Raw genomic sequence first — 19,844 nt, forward strand, 5'->3', positions numbered from 1 at the left:
TAATATTTATAATAATATATTAACTTTGCTAAAATATGTGGTCAGCCGTAGGGACGTCACAAGAGCCAGGTCGATGTCAAAAGTCTGACAACTGGTCGAGTTTGGTACTTGTTTCTTTACAGTACCGCAAGGCCTCGAGATAAACGGCGTCCTGGGGACGATGGAAAAGTGTTTGTTACGCAGTGAACTCACTAGCGACGCCTCCAGGAGACGCATATTATTTCCTGATAATGCTACATTTAGCATTAGGAGTAATGTTAGCAGCCAGAGGTTCCATTGAGTCGCAGTAAGGTGCGTTCAAGCTCTATTCAGTAAACATTATTATTGGTTAAAGGCGAATTCTAACGTTATCATGATGTGTTCAAATGTAATCTTGTAAAATGTAGTTTTTGATGAGAAACCTGAATAAATCCAGTTGTTTGAATATAATGTATATTCAAACATAAAATAGATATTAGATGAATTATGAGCCGTTTAACTTCCTGACAGAAACCAGTCTGAAGTAATAAAGGAGGGATGTTGGAGTACATGGCGTTATTGTTTGTTTCTCACCGTGGTATCAAACTGGTATGAAGAAACGTGGGTGGACCTCTACATTTCTGGTACCCTGATATCCTTCGTCACCCGCCTGCGTCAGTTTTAAAATGCATAGCAATAAATTCCTAAATGGTTTTAATGTGTAATCAGTGATGCTCCATGTTCCTCACTCGCCTTCAGACTTCTAAACACTAAAGAATATAAAGATATATTATATATATATATATATATATCTCATGTTTGTGCTGCAGGACATCAGCCCTCCAATGTCTCACACTGGTTTCACCGGTCAGCACCTTCCCTTCGTCGGCTTCACCTACACCACAGACAGCTGCTTCGCCGACCGCAGCTCCTTCAGCCGGGGTGTGCTCGGCCTCCACCCGGAGGAGGGGGGAGGGGGGGGGGGAGGGCAGGAGGTGGAGGCGTTTGAGAGGAGGATCCGCCACCTGGAGCAGGAGAAACAGGAGCTGAACCGCAAACTACAGGGTGACGCATGCTTTCATTAAACCACACTGACGTGCTCAGGATTTACAGAAGGTAGTTCTCCTGACCTCTGACCTCTGTCTCCGCAGAGTCCACTCAGGCGCTGCAGGCTCCGGCTCGCGGAGGAACTCTAAGCCGAGACAAAGAGATCAAGAAGCTGAACGAGGAGATTGAGCGTCTGAAGAAGAAGCTGGCAGGTCAGAGTGATAGTAGTAATGATGCTACAACTACCAGGTTCAGTGTTTCTCTTCAGGTGAGTAAGCCCCGCCCCCCTTTCTGTGCTAGACTCTGATAGGCTGGAGCACCAGCTGGAGGAAGCGGTCACACTGAGGCAGGACTACGAGAGCTCCGCCTCCAAACTGAAGACCCTGGAGAGGCAGTTGAAGACCCTGAGGCAGGAGAAGGATGACGTGCATAAGGTATTCACCCGAGGCCGACAGTATGACCCCTGTGTGAACACATGAATTTGAACACATGAATTTGAACACATGATGTGTGAACACCCTGCAGCAGCTGGCAGACTCTCTGGAGCGCCTTAGGAGCCAGGCGAAGGAGCTGAAGGAGGCTCACTCTCAGAGGAAGTTGGCGCTGCAGGAGTTCTCCGACCTGTCGGAGCGGATGGCCGACCTGCGCTCCTCCAAACAGCGCTTGTCCCGTCAGCTGCGGGACAAAGAGGAGGAGGTGGACGCCCTACTGCAGAAGATGGACGCCATGAGACAGGACATCCGCAAGACCGAGAAGAACCGCAAGGAGGTGAGTTATTTCCAATAATATGAAGTTTCCTGTCGCAGTATTACGAACAACCTTCATTTAGTTTAATAATATTAGAAAAATATGTGAAATATTTACCACAGAAATCATTAATAATCTGTGCAGTCGGGAACACAGCGGTGGAGATGGTTTGTCGGAGTTTGGAAACGTCTGTCAGATTCTGCTGTTAAATAAGCGTTGTCTGTGTTTGTCAGCTGGAGGCTCAGTTGCACGAGGCGAAGGCCGAAGCGTCAAAGGAGAAGAAGCTGAGGGAGCACAGTGAGGCGTACTGCCAGCAGCTGGAGACAGAGCTGCAGGGCCTCAAGGTACACACACACACACACACTCACACTCACACACTCACTGCAGGTCAGGAAGCGCTGCAGGACAGGAAGTGCTGACTGGTTGTGGTTGTGCTCTGTCTCAGCAGGGGCGGGGGGCAGCAGTGGGGGGGATGGAGTCTCAGCAGGAGCTGTCCCGCCTAAAGGCGGAGCTTGATAAGAAGGTGCTGTTCTACGAGGAGGAGCTGCTGAGGAGAGACTCCGCCCACTGCTCCGACGTCAAGAACCTCCGCAAAGACCTGCAGGAGGCTGAGGGGGGGCAGCTGGCCGCCAACAAGGACCTGCTGCAGCTGAGGGACAAGTTGGACAAGGACAAGAGGGACAGGTGTGTGTGTGTGTGGGGTAGGGGGGGGGGGTGTAGGTGGGTGTAGGTGGGTGTAGGTGTGTTATTATCGTTTTCGTCACGTTTCTTTATCTGTAAATTAAGTTTTCAGATTTGGGATTTTATTTCTTTAGTTTTGTTACTTTTTGTTTAAGTCAGAGTGACGCTGCGACCCCTGCGCGAGGCGACAGCGCTGTAGTGCTCTAACGTTCATATTTGAATATGTTACGGATATGTATCCTGCTTTACATTAATGGTGCACAGGCACCCTGACGCTGCTTGGTTTTGTTCCTGCAGACAAACCGAGATGGATGAAGCTGTTTCAGCTCTGAGGGAGAAATCTGACCGAGAGAAAAACCTGCTGACAGAAGAAAACCACAAACTGGCGGCTGACACTGACAAGGTGCGCGTTACAGTTTGTGATGTGACCTGGTTGTTGCAGGATCATCGTGTGCACATGTTCAGTAACTTTACTTCCCTCTCAGCTGTGTGCGTTTGTTGATAAACTGACTGCTCAGAACCGTCAGCTGGAGGACGAGCTGCAGGATCTTTCCTCCAAAAAGGAGAGCGTGGCTCACTGGGAGGCTCAGATCGCAGAAATCATCCAGTGGTGAGTCCCACCAGCAGTATGTGGTACAGCAGCAGGACGCTCTGTGTTAACATGTGTGTCTGTGTGTTCAGGGTGAGCGATGAGAAAGACGCTCGAGGCTACCTTCAGGCTCTGGCCACCAAGATGACGGAGGAGCTGGAAACTCTGCGCAGCTCCAGTCTGGGAACAAGGCCTCTGGTAACACACTAATCACACACACACACGCACACACTCACACACTAATGACACACACGGAACGAGGATGCACCAATAAAGCATGCAGCTAATCGGTCTGAACTTCAACAGGAATTGAAATTGCAGTAAATACTATACAAACATGGAAGTTATGTAAATTGTCTCTGATACCCAATCAGCAGTCAGTATCGGTCTGATATCTGATATTGGTGCATTCCCACTTCAGGACCCAGTAGCAGCACACAGACCCGGAGAACCTGGAACTCTTTGAGAGAAGTTAGCTGTCTGGTCCATCAAAAGCTCCACATTAATACCTTTAATAGAAAACAAAACAATGAAACCTCACCTTTCTTCTGTTACCTGCTCTGACATGTTTCCCCCTGAACCACGGTGAAGCTTTTATTGTGAAATAGTATTGGAAGTGTTGGGGAGGTTTGAGAGGTTACATTTGACTTATATTAAATTTGTCTGTTCTTCTGTCTGTTCCTCCTGTATTTCCAAACTTGTCTCTTTTGTCTGCTCTGGTCTGTGCTTCTTTTGGATTTTCAGTCTGTTACTTCTGTACTTGTGTCTGTGTTGATATTTATTTTAATCTGCCGTCTCAGCCTGAAACAGGAGTGGCTACGCCTCCTAAGAAGCAATGGCCTCCTACTGGTGGAGACTGGAGGGTGAGTGTATCAGTCACTGCTTCCAGCCAGTCAAGATTCACTCTCCCTCGTTATGGTTACTTGCATGTATGTCACTCATAATCAAACCACAATGGGCTACAAGGACTCCCAGGGTCCTTTGGTGACTCCCAGGGTCCTTATGTGACTCCCAGGGTCCTTTGGTGACTCCCAGGGTCCTTCCGTGAGTTCCAAGGCCTTCGGTTATCCAGGGATTTCTTGAAGAATGGTTAAGGTGCTACAGGGTACATTGATGGAGTTCCAGGGGTCTTGGAGGGTCTTGGGAATGGATCTGGGGGGTTAAGGGTAGGTAGATAGTTTGGGTCCCAGAAATCCTTGAGGAAATTCATGGCATCCTTGTAGAGTCTTGACTGGGAGAGCTCTGAGACTTGATCTGTGTCTCAATTTGCGTTCTTCTATATTTGTTCTTGCTATTGTGAGTGAAAATGCAGTGCACTCAACGTTTAAAAAGTTGGATGTGGAACGTTGGACACTTCTCATCCTCTATGGTTGCGGTCTTGACTATGTAGCGAAAAGGACGGGACCACCAAACTTGTGAATGTGGCGATGAAGCTATGCAATCAATACAAAAGTATACAAAAGTAAAGTACGGTCAATTAATTTAAATGTTATTGGAATCGCAACATTTTCTACTACTGCAATTTACAAGCTGGCAGATATTTTAGGCATTAATTGCCATTTCCGGATTTGACTCGTCCCATCGACCGCCACACGCTCTAGAAGCTCAGAGTGTACACCATTTGCTAAAGGAACTAAGGGGTGATGTCATACCATGATGTTGTGTCACCTAGCAACACCATAAGTGATATCATTTATCAGTTCATCATGTCGCTGTGTTTAATGGGCTTCAGGTGCTCTGAAGCAGAGCCAGGTTTACAAACTAGTAGAGGTGTCACGATGCTTCAATGATCTTTTTATTTTGAAATTCCCATGGCATGTCTGTCAACATTTCCTGACATCCAGAGACATGAGAAATGTTCTCCTTTCGAGTGAACAACCAGAGGCCATGAGCCCTACTGATGAGTATCAGAAACATGAATGGAAAAACAATAATGTTCTTCAGGTGTCGCTGTCTGAAAGCACCTTAAATGATTTGTGTGTCTCTCTCTCTCTCTCTCTCTCTCTCTCTCTCTGTCTCTGTTTCTGTCTGTGTCTCTGTCTCTGTCTCTGTCTCTGTCTCTGTCTCTCTGTCTCTGTCTCTGTCTCTGTCTCTCTCTCTCTCTCTCTCTCTCTGTCTGTGTCTCTGTCTCTGTCTCTCTCTCTCTCTGTCTCTGTCTCTCTCTCTCTCTCTCTGTCTCTGTCTCTGTCTCTGTCTCTCTGTCTCAGGATCCTCTGTGGAAGGTGCGGCGCAGTCAGAAGTTGGACATGTCCGCGCGTCTGGAGCTGCAGTCGGCTCTGGACGCTGAGATCAGAGCCAAGCAGCTGGTTCAGGAGGAGCTGCGCCGACTCAAGGCTGCCAACATCAACCTGGAGAGGTCAGAGGGCACACACACAGCTGGGTCTCCTCGTTCACTATTAGACCACGTCCTTTACTGATTGTCTGCACAGCTGTATCACACTCGTGTCACTTCTGTTGTTACTATAGATTTCATTATATTTTAGGAGAAAACTGACTAAATATAGCATGATATTTATCTATGAACTCATAAAAATGAATTTCAAAGATATGCACATATGCAGTGTAAATAAATGTTTTATATGGAAGACATTTAATAAACACAATATCAGCGTTTTTCCTCATTTTTAAAAAGATCCTGATATAGAGGAGTCCAGGAGGGATGTTTGGATGAACCCTGTCTGTTCCCTCACCTGTCTGTCTGTGTGCAGTAAGTTGAAGGAGTCGGAGGAGAACATTCTGGAGATGGGGGAGCAGGTGGAGAGTCTGAAGAAAGAGATGGAAGACAGTCTCTCCCGCTCTGACAGAGGTGAGACAGTCCCTCAGGTCCATCTGTACACGTTCCCTCAAGTTCACCTGTACACGTTCCCTCAGGTTCACCTGTACATGTTCCGTCAGGTCCATTTGTACGTGTTCCCTCAGGTTCACCGGTATATGTTCCCTCAGGTCCACCTGGTTGCCTCAGGTCCACCTGTATAGGTAAACCCAAACATCACAATAAGAAGACTTTTCTGTCTCTGCAGGTCTGAAGCTTCCAGACTTCCAGGACTCCATCTTTGAATATTTCAACACGTCTCCTCTGGCTCCTGACCTCACCTTCAGAGTGAGTCACTTGTCTCTGTGTAAACTGAAACTAGGAAACGCAGTCTTTGTTCTGTCTCACCTGCTCAGCCTCTTTTCTTTGTGACTTATTAATATACCGCGGTTCTCAAGCTGAGGCTCAGGGCCTCCTAAAGGGATCAGATGATGATTCTTTAGGCCCTATTTTTGCATCCCTATTGATTGTGTGTAAAGTTGTGTTGTTATGGTACAGATGGAGCTGAAAGATACACATTTTCTTTGTGTTCTTTGATGAACATAAATAAAAACCTATTTATAATAATATAATATATACAGTGGATATGAAAAGTCTACACACCCTTATGAAATTGCAGGTTTTTGAAACGTAAAGACAGAAATAACAACAACGTAATTGTCAGACTTGTTCCATCTTTAATGCGATCTTCCAACAAAAAAAATCTAAACAAAAATCCAGAAAGAAAAAAAGAAAATAATTATTAGGACATTTTAAAATAAAACCACAACACCCTGATTGCATAAGTCTGCACACCCTTTCATAATGGGGGCTCTAGCTGTGTTCAAAGTTATTTAATCACATGCAAAATCATGCCTTTAGGTAAATAGCATACACCTGCAATCAATGAAAGTGATTCTGGTTAAAACCAGATTAAAGTCAGCTGTTGCTGCAGTATTACTTGAATGTTTGGTGTTGCATCGTACTGGGAGAGCCATGGACCTCAAAGAGTTACCAAAGAAACTGCCAGATCTAATTATTGAAAAGTACCAATCAGGAGAGGGAAATAAAAGAACATTGAAGGCATTACATGCACCGTGGAGCTCTGTCAAAACCATCATCAATAAGTGGAGAACATGTGGCACCACAGAGACATTGCAAAGATCAGGACGACCCTCCAAAGTTGATGAGAGGACGAGGAGAAACGTATCAGGGAGGCGACCAAGAGGCCAACGGCAACATTGAAGGAACTACAGGAGTTTCTGGCAGGTACTGGTCACTCCTTGCATGGGACCACCATCTCCTGCGTTCTGCACATGTCTGGGCGATGGGGTCGGGTGGCAAGACGGGAACCCTTTCTTACAAAAATAAATATCAAAGCCCATTTGAGTCACCCCAAACCATGTGAGAAAATGTGTTGTGGCCTGACGAGACAAAGGTTGAACTTTTTGGCCTTAATTCTAAAAGTTTTGGGCAAAGCCAATACAGCTCATCGTCCAAGTAACACCATACCGCCTGTGAAGCGTGGTGGTGGGAGCATCATGCTTTGGGGCTGCTGCTCTTCAGCTGGCTCAGGGGCATCTTGTCAAGATAGACGGGATAATGAATAGCTCCAAATATCAAGATATTCTGGCACAAAACCTGCTGCCCTGTGTCAGAAAGCTGAAGATGAAGAGTAATATCACGTTCCAACATGACAATGACCCAAAGCACACGTCCAAGTCGACCAAAGCTTGGCTTTAGAAAAGGAAAGTCTTGGAATGACCCAGTCAGAGCCCGGACCTCCATCCCATCGAGAACATGTGGAACGACCTAAAGAGAGCCGTACACAGGAGCTCCCCTCGCAATGTGAAGGAACTTGAACTTTTCTGCAAAGGAGAGGGATAAAATTCCGAAGTCTCGATGTGCAAAGTTAAGAGACTTATTCACAAAGACTTGCTGCTGTAGTAAATGCAAAAGGGGCAAAAGTATTAGTTGGGTGGGGTGTGCAGACTTATGCAATCAGGGTGTTGTGGGTTTTTTTTATATATATATATATATATATATATATATATATATATATATATAATTTTTCTCTGAATAATACCCTCCCTCCCTTTTTACTTACATATTAATTTGTCCTGCAATGACCCTATTACGTCGTAGTAGTTTTAAAAACAATCGCACAAAAATATAATATTACAAAACATATAACATCCATCCATCGTCTACCGTTTATCCGGGTCGGTCGCGGGGGCAGCAGCTCCAGTAGTGAACCCCAGACTTCCGTTCTCCGGGCCACATCCTCCAGCTCCGACTGGGGGATCCCGAGGCGTTCCCAGTGAGGAGATATAATCTCTCCACCGAGTCCTGGGTCTTCCCCGGGGTCTCCTCCCAGCTGTACCTGGAACACCTCCCTAGGGAGGCGCCCAGGTGGCTCCTTACTAGATGAACCACCTCAACTGGCTCCTTTCAACGTAAAGCACCTCCAGCAAGTCACATGGGGAGGTCACATAGGGAGGTCACATGATGATGATGATGTCACTCAGGTGTGTTTGTTTGTTTCTCTCTGCAACATGGAGGCGTCAGTTTGCTCCGCCTCCTCACTGCTTGCTCTCCTGGAAGACGTAAGTTGATCCGCCAGGTTTCCCACAATCCCCTGCATACCACCACCCTTACCCACAATCCCCTGGGGCAACCAGCTTTCAGTTCTAATTTCAGTCATGCTAGCTTCAAGCTAATATTAGCCGCAGCTACAGCAAATTACTTAAGTCTTTTTCTGATTCTGCATTCACTCGACGCTCCATTACTTCATTTACGCTATATTCATTAAAGAAAGTTGATTTAATGCAAAAAGACTAATTAAAACCCTTGAATCACTTTATCCAAATTAAGGTCTTTGTTCAACTTTTGTTTTTGGTTGAAGATGTCATAATATGACGACAGAAATTCAAAGCTTCATTCAAAAACCTCAAAAGAAGCTTTGAATGTAAAAAAGACATTCAGTACAGTCTATCAACAGGATGTTGTTCAAACGTTTCTTCTCTTTGACATGCAGACCACGGACATAGACCCACCCCCCCTGAAACCAGAGACCATGCCCCCCTCGCCCTGCACCACCTCCGAACACGAGGTCAGTCACAAACTCTGATTCTCTACGTGTGTCAGTGTGTGTTAATGTGTTTATATCAAGTTTCTTCACCCTGAGACTCGTCCCATTTGTGTCCACAGGAAGTTAAAGCAGCATCAGTCCCAGCAAGCCCCTCCCCCACCTACCACAGCTCAGCACTGAGCACACCAAAGGTACGCTACTGTTTCCCCAGGTGGGACTTCAGGAATAACAAAGGAAATTTAAACAGCATGCAGGGTTCCTAGGGTGCTGGAAAACCTGGAAATGTCAAGGAAAATGTTTTCCATTCCTGGAGACAGAGTTCCTGCGTATCTCACAGGGCATTGAATTCATTAATCTAAAAATCAGGCCTGAATAGGTATTGAAATGTCTTAAATCAATCTTTCAAAATGCTGAGACATGGGAAGTAGGATTGTATGAATATTTCTTTCTGACATAAATAATTAATAACATCTTTTGTTTATTGACCAGATGCTTCTGTCAGATGCATATGTCCACTTGTTCCACTCTACAAAGTGTTAAATTCTTTCAACATTTGAAGTCTATCATCAAACCTTTTCACTGGACAAACAATACCTGCTTTAGGTTAGAATAAACATTTGGGCAAAATTATTTAATAATTTTTATTATTTAGTAATTTTATGTTTTTTCTTCAATTGTGTTCATTGTAAAGTTGTTATTAAATTTCATTGAGTGGCATTTAAAAAAGTCTTGAAGTTTTAAATTTCACTTGCCTTAAGCTGCAGGAACCTTGTGGGAAAGTCATTTTGTGTTTAATAAAATCAGTTGTTAAAGTAATCTTACATAGATAACCTTCCACGTTATGTAACGCAACGGTGAATATGGAAACGGTAACGCTGTAGTAGTGAGTTATGAAGAAGTTTTATTTTTGGTCATGTATCCTGATTAACTGCATTTGTTAAATTATCCAATCCGTGGACGTGATGTGGCTTCTTTGGTGTCAACGTCTCTTAATGTTTTATCCGTCAGTTTTCTTTTTTTCTTTTTTTTTGTCAAAGTTTAATGTTGAACATGTATGTGTTGTGTGTTCACAGCCCAAAGCTCACCAGCTGAGCATCAAGACGTTCTCCAGTCCGACTCAGTGTACACACTGCACCTCGCTGATGGTGGGACTCGCCAGGCAGGGATACGCCTGTGAAGGTACTCGGCACGCAATCGCACTAATGCACACCCCTCCAGCTGAAAGTTAGGGGACTTCTAGACGGGCTTGTACTGCAACTAACGATTATTTTCATTATCGATTCATCTGCAGATTATTTCTAGATTAAACAATTAATGGTTTAGTCTATATGATCAGAAAATAGTGAAAGTGTCCTAGTTGCTCAGTCCATGGTGATGTCTGTGTTCTTAAGCACTGACATGATTCTGTCACGTATAAAGTTTCTTGTCTCCGTCTCTCTTTAGTGTGTTCCTTTATCTGCCACATTTCCTGTAAAGACCACGCCCCTCTGGTATGTCCAATCCCAGCAGAGCAGGCCAAGAGGCCGCAGGGCATTGACGTCCAGAGAGGCATTGGCACCGCCTACAAGGGTTACGTCAAGGTAAGTGATGAAGTGATGAGGCAGTACTGACGCTTTACAGCAGTTCCACAGACTCACATGTTGACGTCTTTCTGTCAGATCCCGAAGCCCAGCGGGGTGAAGAAGGGCTGGCAGAGAGTGTTCGCCTTGGTCTCTGATTGCAAACTGTTTCTCTACGACATCCCAGAGGGAAAGTCTACTCAGCCAGGGGTGGTGGCCAGTCTGGTGCTGGATCTCAGGTAACCTCCACCTGTCTGTACACTGAGGGAGCTTCAAGGATCAGATGTCTGAGGCAGTCTGGGGGACTTCTTTTGGAAATTCAGGTCTTGAGAAGGTTCAGGAACGTTTAGGTAGTCTTGAGAAGGTTCGGGAAGCCATTAGAAGGTTCGGGAAGTCTTGAGAAGGTTCAGGAACGTTTAGGTAGTCTTGAAGGTTTTTCTTATGTAGTAAATGTTATTATTTTATGTGATTTGATTTATGAATAAATTTAGTGTATTATGTTATTCAGTGTATTGATACATGAAACATATTCTTGTATGTTACAGGGAGGAGCAGTTTTCCGTCAGCTCTGTCTTGGCGTCAGATGTGATCCACGCCACCAGGAAGGACATCCCTTGCATCTTCAGGGTAGGAGGCACTGTACTCTCTTAACCCTCACGGTCTGAGCTCTGACCTCCATGTGACCCTTATTTTTGTTTTGGCCATGATCAGGTGACGTCCTCACAGCTGATCTCGCAGCTGTCCTCTGTCTCTCTGCTGGTGTTGGCTGAGAGCGAAGTGGAGAAGAGGAAGTGGGTCAGGATCCTGGAGGGTCTGCAGAGCATATTGACCAAGAACCTGGTGAGGAACCGACAGGTCCACGACCTGCACGAGGCATACGACGCCTCGTTACCCATCATCAAGACCACGCTGTCTGCCGCTGTGCTCGGTGAGTAACAACTTCTACTGTTTACTACTAACCGCCTGCGTACTGGGTGGAGAGGTGGACAGTCCTCGTTTCTAAGATGTGGATAATTCTGCATCGATGCAGTGACGGAACATAGTCAGGAGAATAACTGATTTTATTTTGATTAAAATAACAGCCTAAATTAAAACCTACGAACGTTGATTGTTGATTTTCCATCCCGGCTATACTATAAAGTTATAAAGTTAGTTACCTTACGGAAGCTTTACTTGATGAAAAAGTAGCCATGTACTATAGAAGAATGAGGATACATTACAATACAATAGTTTTAGATGCATGGAGAATTGTTGATGGGTGAATTGAATTGTGATGCCAGTGAAGATTCACACCTCGAGTACTGATCACTAATATTGACAGTCGAGGACAGTCAGGGGAGGGACGTTGTTTGGGATTTTTAAGGTTTTGGAAGGTTCTGAATAAAGTTTTGGCCGAAGCTGTTTGTATAAAAATCTCTGTGATGATTTTTAAACACGTTTTCTCTCGCTGCAGATCGGGAGAGGATTGTACTGGGAACCGAAGACGGACTGTTTGTGGTCGAGGTTACCAGAGACGGTAAGACAGACAGAAAGACAGACAGACAGTTGATATTCAGTAGATGACTAACCTCCGTCTCTGTCTCCAGTGATCGTGCGAGCAGCAGACAGTAAGAAGGTTTATCAGATCAATTTGATTCCGAAGGAGAAGATCTTTGCTCTGCTCTGCGGCCGGAACCGTCAAGTTCACCTTCACCACTGGGGGGCGCTGGAGGGTGCCGAGTCCACATTCGACATCAAGCTGACTGAGACCAAAGGCTGCCAGGCTCTGACTACAGGGGTGCTCCGCCCCGGAGGCCCCGCCTGCCTGCTGGCCGCCATCAAACGTCAGGTCAGAAAGACTGAACAGAGACCCAGACAGTTCACCTGGAGATTTACCTAAAAAAAAAACACACCCTCACTCAGGTTGTGTTTCTGTACTGATCTAATGCTGTGGTTCTGATCCTCCAGGTTCTGTGCTACGAGATCTCTCGAGTGAAGCCCCACCATAAGAAGCTCTGGGAGGTGCAGGCTCCAGGTGTGGTGCAGTGGTTGGGCATGGTCAGGGAGCGGCTGTGTGTTGGTTATCCTTCGGGCTTTGCTCTGCTTGCCCTGCAGGGGGAGTCTTCCCCCATCAGCCTGGTGAGCCCTGCTGACCCGTCACTGGCATTCCTGGCTCAGCCACCTCTGGACGCCCTGCACGCCCTGGAGGTGGGATCCACAGAGCTGCTGCTCTGCTTCAGCCATCTTGGCATCTACGTGGATGGACAGGGCCGCCGGTCCCGAACCAAGGAGCTGATGTGGCCCGCAATGCCGCTCGCATGCAGTACGTTATTAATACTAGTACATACAGTGTGTCATCATGGGTAGTGAAGGTTGATGTAAAACAGTTCAGTCAGGTGAGTTCTGACCAGGCATCAACCTCCCCGTCTGAGAAATGTTGCCAATGCAGAAGTGCCAGAAACTGCAATTCCTCGAATGACCATTTGAGGCTGGCTCCATAAGGTGGTTTCTCCCCATAGACCACCGTGTTAAAGTCAAGGTTGTCACGCATCCTGGAAAACCTGCAACCTTGCTAACCATACTTACCTGGCAGGGGAGATACCATGATTAATTATTGTTTTGTGAAAGGCAGGAGCTCAGTCTGTAGGGACTTGTCTTGGGAAATGAAGGGTCGCCGGTTGAAGTCCCCAAAAGGAGCGTTCTGGTACCTAGAGAGGTGCCAGTCCGTCTCCCGGGCACTGCTGAGGTGCCCTATAGCAAGACACCTGACCCCTACTCTGCGCCCCGTGCGCTGTACGTGTAATAGGTGCCCACTGCTGCTAATACTAGGATGGGTTACATGTCTAAATTTGTGCTGTGTTCATGTGTGACCATTAAAAGAAGATTCATTTCCACTTCCAAGCTAGCGCTTACATTAGCTGTCAAATTCCAAGAAGGTGCCAAACGTGAGGCTTCAAAGCGGCAGTCCACAAACCAGTGGGTGTTGTCACTTCTTATATACAGGCTGTGGTTCAGACCGGTGCAGCTAGTTGGTCTTAGGTGTCTGTAAGCTACAGGTGTAGATGTTACAGGTAATGTGTGATTCCTGGCGATTGATCCTGGTTTTTTATCATAATGGTCAGCTTCTTTTAAAGATCACGAAGGTAATCATCAGTATTGGCAGGTAGTTGATAGTCTGTCTGTCTCTCCAGGCTCTAACTCGTCCCACCTGACGGTCTACAGTGAGTACGGGCTCGACGTCTTCGATATTCACACCACTGAGTGGGTTCAGACCATCTCCCTCCGCAAGGTAACCAATCACAACTCGGCAAACATGGTCACAGTTGAGAAGCAGCCAATCACATCTCAGTGTGTGTCCTCAGATCAGACCTCTGAATGTTGAAGGGACGTTAAACCTACTGAGCTCAGAACCTCCTCGTCTGATTTACTTCAGCAACACCTCGTCAGGTAACGCAGACGTCTTCTTTATTTTGACACACCTGCTGTGTTCACACTAAACTCTCAACACTTCACCACCCTGAACCTAACCTGTCTCTCTCTCTGTCTGTCTGTCTCCACCTGTCTGTCCCCACCTGTCTGTCTGTCTCTACCTGTCTGTCTGTTCCCACCTGTCTGTCTCTCTGTCTCCACCTGTCTGTCTGTCTCTCTGTCTCCACCTGTCTGTCTGTCTCCACCTGTCTGTCTCTCTGTCTCCACCTGTCCGTCTCTCTGTCTCCACTTGTCTCTCTGTCTCCACTTGTCTCTCTGTCTCCACCTGTCTGTCTGTCTCCACCTGTCTGTCGCTGTCTGTCTCCACCTGTCTGTCTCTCTGTCTCCACCTGTCTATCTCCACCTGTCTCTGTCCTCAGAGGGGGACCTCACCATCCCGGAGACATCGGACCACAGCAGGAAGTTGATGGTGAGAACTCGCAGTAAGAGGAAGTTCCTGTTTAAGGTTCCTGAGGAGGAACGACTTCAGCAGAGGAGGTGAGTGTTTCAGTGTGTACACTGTGTACTAGTACAGCCTAATATATTAATGTATATTATTACAGAGTAATGTATATGAATGCATATTAATACACATGACTTTGTACTAGTACACACTAATACAGGGGCCGGGAACCTTTTGGTATATCACGTCTCCAAGTACTAAAAGCGTTATCAGTGTTTCCCCTACCATTGTCTGTGCCACAATGGAACCCCGCGCCCCCCTCTGATTTTTATGTATTTAATATTCACAACTCACTTTTCACATTGAACAGGTGCTCTTTTATTAAACAAACTAAACGTTTATGTTATTTATCTAATGTATGTGCACGTTTCTGTGTCTACTGCACTGGTGTCAAACTCAAGGCCACAATTATATCCGGCCCGCGAGAAAATATAAATTCTCTGTCATAACTGGCCCGCCGGTTTTGGTAATTAAATCAATGCATGGCACGACCACGGGAAAATACATATTTGAGGAAGTATCTAAATGTGTGAATGAAATGAAACTGCCCCGGGACAAACTGACGGGACTGACGACAGACGGAACCTGCGATGTGATGAAAAGAGCGGATTAGTGCAGGATGCGGGAGAAGATGCAGCGGGAGAACTGTGCAGGTGAGCTGACGGTGTATCACTGCATCATACACCAGGGAGCGCTGTGTTGTAAAGCTCTGGAGATGGAACACTGTAAGTCTTTTCCTGAGGAGATACATTCTGAACACGGCGGTGCGATGGCTCAGTCGAGGGAAAATGCTGAATAGATGTTTTGAGTTGCGTGAGGAAATCTGGCCGTTTTTGGAAGCAAAGGGAAACGCAGCACAGATCTCTGGGACGGTGTGAGCTGGCCTGTTTGTGCGACATAACGAAGCATCTCACTGTTAAACCTGCAGCTTCAGGGCCGTGTGATCACGGACATGTATGATGCAGTGAGAGCGTTCCAAGCCGAGCTGCCTGTGGGAGACTCTGATGCAGAAGGAAACTTTGGTCACTACGTGTTTCCAAACGCTGACAAACATCTCCACCGCTGTGTTCCCGACTGCGCATGAACTGCTCAGCAATCCGTTTGCAGTTGACGTGGAAACAGCACATGTGAACATCCAAACGGAGCTGATTGACCTCCAGTGTAACGACACACTCAAGGCAAAGTGTGACTCTGTGGGCGCTGCAGTTTCCAAGCTTCACCCCCGAAACGATGCCTTAATGTCGGCCCTCTCTGTGATTGAGTTTGACACCCCTGGTCTACTGCTTGCGTTGCGCAGTTTCTCCTCAGCTGTTTCGCGAAGAGCAGGGCTAAAAATAACTAAAAATATATCCGCTGCTAAATGTTTTACTTTAAAATGACACAGTATAATTATTTATTACTTGTTAAACATGTTAAAAAATGTCAGCTCAAAATTGTCTGCGAGCCATAACGCGTCATCGAAAGAGCCATAGGTTCCCGACCCCTGCACTAATATATTAATGTATACGATTACACAGTAATGTGTATTCATGTATATGAATACACATGACTGGGTACTAATACACAGTAATATAATGTATGTATGTATGTATAATACACAGTATTATATATTAATGTATATTATTTCACAGTAATATCAATGTATATTATTGTACTGTATTGTAATACAGTAATATATTTTGATGTATACTAATACACAGTACTGTACTATATACTAGTACACAGTAATGTATCGTAATACTGTGTATTAGTACACAGTGACTGTGTACACACGACTAACGTGCCCCCGCATGTGTCAGGGAGATGCTGAGGGACCCTGAGCTCAGATCCAAGATGATTTCCAACCCGACCAACTTTAACCACGTGGCCCACATGGGACCAGGAGACGGCATGCAGGTCCTCATGGACCTCCCGCTGGTAACTCCCCCTCTCTGCCCCCCCCCCACCTCCTGCCGGCATGTTCTCCTCCCTCGCCTGCCCCCCCCCCCCCTGCTCTGATCATCACACTGACTCCTCCTCTCTTCTCCCCCCTGTTTCACCTCACTCACCCCCTCATCCCTCCTGATGCTCAGGTCTGTGACTTCACCTCCCTTTCCCCCGACCCGTCTCCCTCCCCCTCCTCCCGTCACACCCTCATCTCTCCCCCCTCCAACTTTGAGCACGTCTATCACATGACCTCGGTGTCGGCCGGCGCCTTCTTGCAGAAAGACTCTTCCTCCTCCTCCCAGCAGAGCCTCCTGCAGCCTTCCTCCTCCTCCTCCTCTTCTCCCTCCACCTCCTCTCTGGGAAGGGTAGGCCAGCTTCTCTCTCTCTCCCTCACCCCTGCTCGCCCTCTCCTCCCCCACACTCCCACACTCGTCAGTGTTCACACAGTCCGGCTAAATAACGAAGGTAGTTATTAGTTACATTAGTTATATTAAGGTGCGTTCAGGCTCTATTAAGTAAAACTTAGTATTGGCGAAGGTAAATATAACGTTCATCATGTGTTCAAATGTAATCTACAGTGTTGTTTTGCATAAAAAACAAAAATCCTTAATCTGTAAAATCGGAAACTACATCTCCCCTTGAGCCTTTGCTGAAGAAGCCTTCTGGGAGTTGCAGTTGATTGAAAACAACATTACAATAAGAGCAGGCAGGATGTTAATACGACCGCTGGGGGGCGCTGACCATAATGTGGTATATATTAATGTGTGTGTGTGTGTGTGTGTGTGTGTGTGTGTGTGGTACAGAGTGTGATTCCTTCCTCTCAGGACGACTCAATTAAAGATAAGCCCCGCCCACTTTCCAGCATCTCCCGGCAACAGAGGAGCAAGACTCACATCACACGCACAGCCTCAGGTACACACCATGTACCGTGCATTATGTGCCGTCTGTATTACTGTGAGCTGTGATGTCATCTGTTATCTGTGTTTTCATTGGTTCAGACTTTGGGGGCGGAGCTTCGTCTCACAGCATCTCTGAGCCGGACCAGGACCTGGACCGAGAGGTACTACAGGAGCAGAATTATTATTTATTATTGTTTCTTTAAAGAGTTAAAGAAACATGACACGTCCTCAGTCCCCGAGAAACTATTACAAAGATTTAGAAGCTTTACAGGATGTAATATCAGAACTACAACACTGTTAACCTGTCTCTCTCTCTGCCTGTCTCTCTCTCTGCCTGTCTCTCTCTGCCTTTCTCTCTGTCTCTGTCTCTCTCTCTCTGCCTGTCTCTCTGTCTCTCTCTCTGCCTCTCTCTCTCTGCCTGTCTATCTGTCTCTGTCTCTCTCTCTCTGCCTGTCTCTCTGTCTCTGCCTGTCTTTCTGCCTGTGTCTCTGTCTCTCTCTCTGTCTGTCTCTCTCTCTGTCTCTCTCTGTCTGCCTGTCTCTCTCTCTGCCTGTCTCTCTCTGTCTCTCTCTCTGCCTGTCTCTCTCTCTGCCTGTCTCTCTCTGTCTCTCTCTCTGCCTGTCTCTCTCTGTCTCTCTCTCTGCCTGTCTCTCTCTGTCTCTCTCTGTCTCTCTCTCTGCCTGTCTGTCTCTCTGCAGCCGGACTCTGACTCCACCAAACATTCGACCCCCTCTAACAGCTCTAACCCCAGCAGCCCCCCCAGTCCCAACTCCCCCCACCGCAGCCAGCTCACCTTGGACGGCCTGGAGATGGATCCCTGAGGCCCTGCACCCCTGCTTAATGAACCAATTAGGCTGCAGACTGAGAGTTTAGATTTTACTTGATGATTTTATTGTGGCGGGGTGAGTCTGCGCTTCCTGCTGCTTTTATTTTTGTAGGACTATACCTGCTGGGAAGCTCCGCCCCCTGGTTTTAAACCCTGCCTCCTGCTGATGGCTGCTGTGTTTGACCTTTAGTCTGATTGGCATTGTGGGACCAATCACTTTATCTTCATTAAATAACTTCCTGTTGAGCTTTAGCGGGCCGTTAGCGGCTGAGCTAACAGACGGGAGGTCTCACTCTGATGAGAAAAACACTGTATGAATTAATTATTCATTTTAAAGTTTTGTTAAAGTTGCACATCATCATCATCGTTGTTGTTGTTGTAGGAGAAAAATAATCTTTTGTGTCAGTGATGATCTTTCCTGTTGCTCCCCCAGGGCTGGGGGGGGGGGCACACACCTGAACACTACTGCTCTGTTTCTTCCAGAATCTCTATTAAAGGATCTTTGTCATTAAACATGTTAGCAGCCGAACAGAAACTCAATAAAATATTCTGAAGAGTCTGAGAGAGTTTATGTGGGGTGGGGGCTTTTACAGCATTATTTTAATTAATATTTTTCCTGTGAGAGAAGTCTGAATAAGAAATCCTTCATTAGTCCCACACAGTGGCGGGCCTTCAGTGATACAGCAGGGATATTCAACTACATTAGCAAGTGGGCCAAATAGGAAAATCACTGGGGGTTTGTGGGCCACACAATACAAATAACTTACAGTAGTGTTAATAGTGACACAAAAGTGCAACATGTTGCATCTTTAAAACCAAGGAGACATGAGTTGTTTCCCAACAGGTCCATGTCCACTAATGTAGAAACAAAGATGAATATAATAAAACAGTATTCACCACATTACCGGTCTTTGCATTTACACTAAGAATGCATTACATTAAATCAGGTGATGTACTCCTATAGAACTACAAACAGACTTCTGTCATGTTGAGCCTGTTTCAGTCAGTGAGAGAAACTTTTGGGGTTTTTTATAATCAGAACTCAGTTTTCACATTGAACAGGTTATTAAATGATATGTATGTTGTTTATGTGCACGTTTCCGTGTTTACTTTGCGGGTTCACATTCTCCTCTGCTTCGCGAAGGGCACAAACACACACACACACGACACGTGCGCACATACTTACAGTCAGTCAGTCAGACACAGCGGAGGAGAGGAGAGGACTAAAATAAAGCAGGGCTGCTATCGTGGCTCTCTTGTTCCGTGCAAAAGCCACTTGACTCCGTTAAATGATGCTAACGGTCCCGGTACTTTCCTTCTCCGTTCCTCTGAGCCCACGGGACATCTGACAGAAAACGAGCCGTGACTTGACCTGTAGTGTCGCTTCACGTTGTATTCTTTCATCACGGAAATACATTCTTCACGATAAACACACCAGTTTATTACTTGTTGCGGTGGCAAAGTAAATCAATACGTGTCCGTCCATTCGCTCTGGAAGTGACGGTTTTCAGAATCAACTCCTAGCTTTCTTTGTCTTGGAGAGAGACATCTTTAAGCGTGTTGTTAGCGTGCCGAGCTAAAGTAAAGAGTGACTTTCTCTGTGGCCCGCCAACCCAGCGTGAGCTTGACTGAGCCGATGGCAGGTGCGTTTTGGAGTGGGATGGAAACACCTGCGTTTTCGCCGCATTTGATGTGAATTTGATTTGCAGGCAACGTCTAGCGGGCCAGAAAAAAGTTCAGAAGGGCCGTATCCGGCCCGCAGGCCGCTAGTTGCATAGGTACACAGTCCTTATCATTCATCATTATGACGCCATGGGAAT

General features: G+C 46.3%; 1 protein-coding gene across 6 annotated transcripts in view; it reads left to right on the top strand.

Moving 5' to 3' along the window:
• Positions 1-18,583, top strand: part of cdc42bpb (CDC42 binding protein kinase beta (DMPK-like)) — a 21,387-nt gene extending 2,804 nt beyond the window's left edge. The window contains exons 3-34 of one of the 6 annotated variants that reach the window (XM_029426287.1): positions 789-1,023; positions 1,110-1,217; positions 1,306-1,439; positions 1,531-1,773; positions 1,986-2,096; positions 2,198-2,436; positions 2,731-2,836; positions 2,919-3,043; positions 3,115-3,220; positions 3,823-3,885; positions 5,230-5,378; positions 5,731-5,828; positions 6,043-6,122; positions 8,375-8,419; positions 8,851-8,925; positions 9,024-9,095; positions 9,978-10,083; positions 10,348-10,484; positions 10,563-10,702; positions 11,009-11,090; positions 11,175-11,391; positions 11,917-11,979; positions 12,050-12,291; positions 12,411-12,765; positions 13,634-13,731; positions 13,805-13,889; positions 14,291-14,408; positions 16,173-16,290; positions 16,446-16,664; positions 17,103-17,211; positions 17,298-17,359; positions 17,897-18,583. In XM_029426287.1, coding sequence (XP_029282147.1) covers positions 789-1,023; positions 1,110-1,217; positions 1,306-1,439; positions 1,531-1,773; positions 1,986-2,096; positions 2,198-2,436; positions 2,731-2,836; positions 2,919-3,043; positions 3,115-3,220; positions 3,823-3,885; positions 5,230-5,378; positions 5,731-5,828; positions 6,043-6,122; positions 8,375-8,419; positions 8,851-8,925; positions 9,024-9,095; positions 9,978-10,083; positions 10,348-10,484; positions 10,563-10,702; positions 11,009-11,090; positions 11,175-11,391; positions 11,917-11,979; positions 12,050-12,291; positions 12,411-12,765; positions 13,634-13,731; positions 13,805-13,889; positions 14,291-14,408; positions 16,173-16,290; positions 16,446-16,664; positions 17,103-17,211; positions 17,298-17,359; positions 17,897-18,019 — 4,263 coding nt within the window. In that variant the 3' untranslated portion in view covers positions 18,020-18,583. Of the gene's footprint in view, positions 1-788; positions 1,024-1,109; positions 1,218-1,305; positions 1,440-1,530; positions 1,774-1,985; positions 2,097-2,197; positions 2,437-2,730; positions 2,837-2,918; positions 3,044-3,114; positions 3,221-3,822; positions 3,886-5,229; positions 5,379-5,730; positions 5,829-6,042; positions 6,123-8,374; positions 8,420-8,850; positions 8,926-9,023; positions 9,096-9,977; positions 10,084-10,347; positions 10,485-10,562; positions 10,703-11,008; positions 11,091-11,174; positions 11,392-11,916; positions 11,980-12,049; positions 12,292-12,410; positions 12,766-13,633; positions 13,732-13,804; positions 13,890-14,290; positions 14,409-16,172; positions 16,291-16,445; positions 16,665-17,102; positions 17,212-17,297; positions 17,360-17,896 lie in introns of those variants that run through there. The other 5 variants (XM_029426288.1, XM_029426291.1, XM_029426289.1 and 2 more) reach the window with 5 other exon arrangements.
• Positions 18,584-19,844: the final 1,261 nt, after the last annotated feature.

This window comes from Cottoperca gobio, unplaced genomic scaffold (genome assembly GCF_900634415.1).
Source record: "Cottoperca gobio unplaced genomic scaffold, fCotGob3.1 fCotGob3_155arrow_ctg1, whole genome shotgun sequence".
Taxonomy (NCBI): domain Eukaryota; kingdom Metazoa; phylum Chordata; class Actinopteri; order Perciformes; family Bovichtidae; genus Cottoperca; species Cottoperca gobio.